Raw genomic sequence first — 4,517 nt, 5'->3', positions numbered from 1 at the left:
CACGCTAAAATCCTGCTTTGAAATAATAATAATAATAATAATAATAATAATAATAATAATAATAATAATTATTTGCTTGTTATCGCTGTTAATAACAATTTATCCCCCAAAAGATATAGAAATCCCATACTCTATTTTGCCCCGCAATAAACATGCAAAAGCGGGGAAAGAGCCTGGAAGCTAGGCAGCCTACATGAATCTAGCCATAAGTCTATACATCGGCCTGGGTCTAGTTGCTCCGCTCTACTTGACCCTCGTCATCACTATGGCGAAAGCCCTTTGCACTTCGCATTGGAAGTTAAAGCAGGACATTTAAAGTCGGAAGTGAACATAGATATTGACAGAGATGGCGTTTGACTCTATAACTCTTCTATCTCTATGGTCTTTGAACCGCGCGGTGAGGCCCGCGACAAGCAAAACCTTGATTCCTCCGTGTGCGCCTGCGCAACCCTGCCCTTCGGTGACGCACATTTCCCGCGCTCGCTTACACGGAGCTTCCCGTGCGCGGTGCATGCTGGTGTCTCGGCGGGCCGGTGGGGCATATGCGGCTATGGCGAGCGACTTCTATCTGCGTTATTACGTTGGGCACAAGGGCAAGTTCGGCCACGAGTTTCTCGAGTTCGAGTTCCGTCCTGACGGTGAGGCTCAGGGTTTCCGCTTGGGGAAGGCGAGAGAGGAGCTCCCCGGGATACGAGGCCTGGCGGGACGGAGGAGCGAGGGAGCCCCTTGCACCTGGGAGGGACGAAGGGGCCTGTCGTCTGAGGAGGGAGAAGAGACCCCCAGGGGGGTGGTTGGCGTGGAGGGAGGCGGGAAGGGGGTATTGCTCGTTGAGAAAAGGAAATGGGGTCGGGGGAAAGTTAGCCGAAGAGAGGAAGGTGGCTCCTGGGGAGACCGGCATTTCAGTAACAAGAGGGGTTGGTTAGTGGCAGGCTGGCCTCGGTCCAGTATACCTGAAGGAGCGTCTCCACCCCCATCGTTCTGCCCGGACGCTGAGGTCCAGCGCCGAGGGCCTTCTGGCGGTTCCCTCATTGCGAGAAGCAAAGCTACAGGGAACCAGGCAGAGGGCCTTCTCGGTAGTGGCGCCCTCCCTGTGGAATGCCCTCCCACCAGATGTCAAAGGAAAAACAACTACCAGACTTTTAGAAGACATCTGAAGGCAGCCCTGTTTAGGGAAGCTTTTAATGTTTGATGCATTACTGTATTTTAATATTTTGTTGGAAGCTGCCCAGAGCAGCTGGGGAAGCCCAGCCAGATGGGAGAGACATAAATATATTATTATTATTATTATTATTATTATTATTATTATTATTATTATTATTATTATTTGAAACCCTCAGTGGGGTAAAGTAAGTTACAGTTTTTGACAGAGGGTTTTCGAAAGCTGTCTTTTCGGTGCAGGAGTGCTAGAATAAGATCCTTTTGAAAGTTTATGGTGAGAGGATCAAGGGAGAGGGAAATTGGAGAGAAAAGCATCCTCTCTGCTGAGAAGGCACTGAAAAGCTGATCGTACACCCCCACCCCTTCCCTGTTAGTTGACTGAGGAGGGAGCAAGACACTCTTTATAGTGGTCCAGAACACTTCCCTTTGCAGGGAGCAAACTCTACTTGCGAGTAATGGTCTTTGTGAGCCTGCAGAACTTGGTTGTATCTAGGGTGTATGGATGTGTGGATGCTGAACAGAAAGGGGCGCAGAAACCATGTGTTTTTAAGTCACTGGGCAATAGTTATCTCCCTGGCCTGACTTTCAACCCATTGCCTTCTTTAGCCCCTTCAAGACTTTGCAGACACAAGTTAAAGGGGAAAATGTGAATTAAATTAAGCCCAAGTTCTGTATTGCTTTGCTGCTTTGTGTAGTGTAGTGTAGTGTTGAATGTCATATTATCTCTTTCAACAGGGAAGCTGAGATATGCAAACAACAGCAATTATAAAAATGATGTCATGATCAGAAAAGAAGTAAGTTGACTGTGTTTAAATAATTCATAGAATTTTTGTGTCCTACAGTGTGAGTTCTCTGGGTACCTCACAACACAAATTAAAATATAAATGTAAGATAAAATATAAGTGTTAAAATCTAATTAATGCATATTTTAATTAATTTTTATTAATTTAGTTAATAAAAACAAATTAAGCAGGTGTATTTTAATTGTATTTTTGTGATTTAGAGAGACCAGTGGATGTCTTGAGTTTATATAACTGTGCATCCAATGCAAGCCATTAAATTTGCCTATTACTGTCTTTTACTAAATATCTAATGTTCCCCTTTTAGCTGTATTATTAAAACTTGAACTCAAAATATTTAGTTGTAGCTAATAGAATTTAGCTTTTTGTTTCTATACATATCTTCACACATCTTAAGTGTATGTATTTGGATAGTAAAAATCTGCAAACTACAAAAAATGTCATAAATAATCTATGTCTGTATCTCAAAAGTTACATCTAGTATTCACTCTATAAATTTGTTTGCAGATGTTTTGCCCAATATATGCTGAGCTCATTCCAGTGGATAGCAAAACATGTACTTAGTTGTTGATCAAAATAAATTAATACACATGCTTCAACAAGAAGTTAGTGAGCAAACGACACACACTTATTTCTGTACTAGACTTTATTTTAAAGTTAAAATGCTACTATTTACATGCTGCTCTAGGCCTACGTACACAAAAGTGTGATGGAAGAGTTAAAGAGGATAATCGATGACAGTGAAATCACGAAAGAAGATGATGCATTATGGCCGCCTCCTGACAGAGTTGGCCGGCAGGTTAGCAAATTCATGGCTTCCCATATAAATATTTTAAGTTGACAGGTGTACAGAAGTTAATGTTTACACATGCAGCTGCTATTTCTGTAAACAGATGGGTAAAAATCTTATATCTGTTTCTAGTGAACAGAATATCTTGTTGGAGTAGATCTTGAAAGACATCTGGGAAAAAGTTATTGGAGGTGGGAACGAGGCATCCATATCTGTGTGTGTGTGTGTGTGTGTCTGGGTAGGTGTGAAAAGGTCATTTTATTATTGATCTTCAAACACTGCTCTGAAATTATTTATTTATTTATTTATTTTTCCAGGAGCTTGAAATTGTAATTGGTGATGAACACATCTCTTTTACCACATCAAAAATTGGTTCTCTTATTGATGTAAATCAGTCCAAGTAAGTGCTCTTTGACCAGCCGCTACAACTGTTGTAGTGCTCTTTTTGAAGACTATTCACTAAGCTAGTTTTGTTAGCGGATTGGGAAGAAGGTGAGGCAGAAGCAGTGCAGCTCTGTCCGGTTGTCTTGCTTAAGATGCCTTTATAAATGCTGTACCATGTATTTGTGGCCAAGCTGGAAATACAATTATTACATTGATTTTAAGTAAGAATAATTTAGCAAACCTGAAGAACAGCATGTAGAATTTGTCTCAGCTTTGGCATTGCATTATTTGCTCACTCATTTAACTCATTCTACCCTGAGGACAAACAAAACCTTTCATAAGCACCCTACTAAAGCCATCTTGTTTATCCCCAGCTGCTAAAAGCCAGCCAAAGAAATCTTGCAGTACAGTGGTTTAAGAACACCTCTGTTTACGAACTATTCAGTTTACAAACTCTGCAAAACTGGAAGTAGTGTCCCGGTTTGCAAACTTTACCTTGGTCTAAGAACAGAAGCCGAACGGTGGAAGGGCATTGGCGGTGGGAGGCCTCATTAGGGAAAGCACACCTCAGTGTAAGAATGGACTTCCAGAACGGATTAAGTTCGCAAACCTAGTTACCACTGTACTACCAAAAGATGCTTGAATTTTGATAAGTGACTAGGAGATTCTCATACTGAGTTCCTGAAACAGAGTATGATTATGAATTGGTCACATAATATTTTAAAAATATTTTATTTCTGTTTGTTTTTCCTTTTGCACTTCAGGGATCCAGAAGGTCTAAGAGTGTTTTACTACCTTGTCCAGGACCTCAAGTGTCTCGTCTTCAGTCTCATTGGATTACACTTCAAGATTAAGCCAATTTAAATTGTATGGATTTAAATTTGTACTGTAAAGTTTCTTTCGGTGGGGTCACTTTCCATTCCTTATCTCTCATTGGTTTTATGTGTGTCAGATTTTTTACAGAGTGAATTTAATAAATGCTAAAAAGCTTTTTTTCCTTTTTATTTAAAATGTGTTTGTTATCAAGACTAAACTTTGGGAAAAGCATTAAGATTTTTTTAAAGTATGGCTGGCTTAATTTCTGCTGGGAAGGGAAGGGAAGAGGAGGGTCAGCAACACAACAATGGACATTTTGAAGTATCTGTTAATCTATCTCTTTTTAGTGAGGTTTTAATGAGGATTAGATATTTGATATTCCTGTGCAGTATTGAGGCTCATTCTCGGATGCTAACACTATTAATACATGGAAGAGCTGTTTCATACATTGCAATGAATGTGTCTACTTGCTTTGAAACATTACAGCTGAGAGTAGAATCCCTTCTCCAGAGTTCCAGAAAAGTGAAAAAAGAAGAAATTTGCAGGGATTGGATAACAATCTCCACTAA

General features: G+C 40.6%; 1 protein-coding gene across 1 annotated transcript; it reads left to right on the top strand.

Moving 5' to 3' along the window:
• The first annotated feature begins 457 nt into the window (after nucleotides 1-457).
• On the top strand, nucleotides 458-4,122 carry MAGOH (mago homolog, exon junction complex subunit). Its single transcript, XM_083510161.1, has 5 exons — nucleotides 458-638; nucleotides 1,894-1,952; nucleotides 2,647-2,757; nucleotides 3,066-3,148; nucleotides 3,897-4,122. Exons 1-5 carry the CDS (start codon nucleotides 512-514, stop codon nucleotides 3,994-3,996), a joined length of 480 nt encoding a protein of 159 aa, XP_083366287.1. The 5' UTR covers nucleotides 458-511; the 3' UTR covers nucleotides 3,997-4,122.
• The last annotated feature ends 395 nt before the right edge of the window (nucleotides 4,123-4,517 follow it).

Source organism: Podarcis liolepis, assembly GCF_965112155.1.
Source record: "Podarcis liolepis genome assembly, chromosome: 6".
NCBI classification, from domain to species: domain Eukaryota; kingdom Metazoa; phylum Chordata; class Lepidosauria; order Squamata; family Lacertidae; genus Podarcis; species Podarcis liolepis.
The sequence above is the reverse complement of the archived record's forward strand: the minus strand, read 5'-3'. Positions and strand labels throughout refer to the sequence as shown.

Excerpts from the sequence above, each read along its gene's own strand:
- MAGOH (XM_083510161.1), top strand. The coding sequence starts at position 512 with ATGCTGGTGTCTCGGCGGGCCGGTGGGGCATATGCGGCTATGGCGAGC. Across the intron at positions 639-1,893 it reads GTTCGAGTTCCGTCCTGACG|GGAAGCTGAGATATGCAAAC; the intron begins GTGAGGCTCAGG and ends CTCTTTCAACAG. Across the intron at positions 1,953-2,646 it reads ATGTCATGATCAGAAAAGAA|GCCTACGTACACAAAAGTGT; the intron begins GTAAGTTGACTG and ends ATGCTGCTCTAG.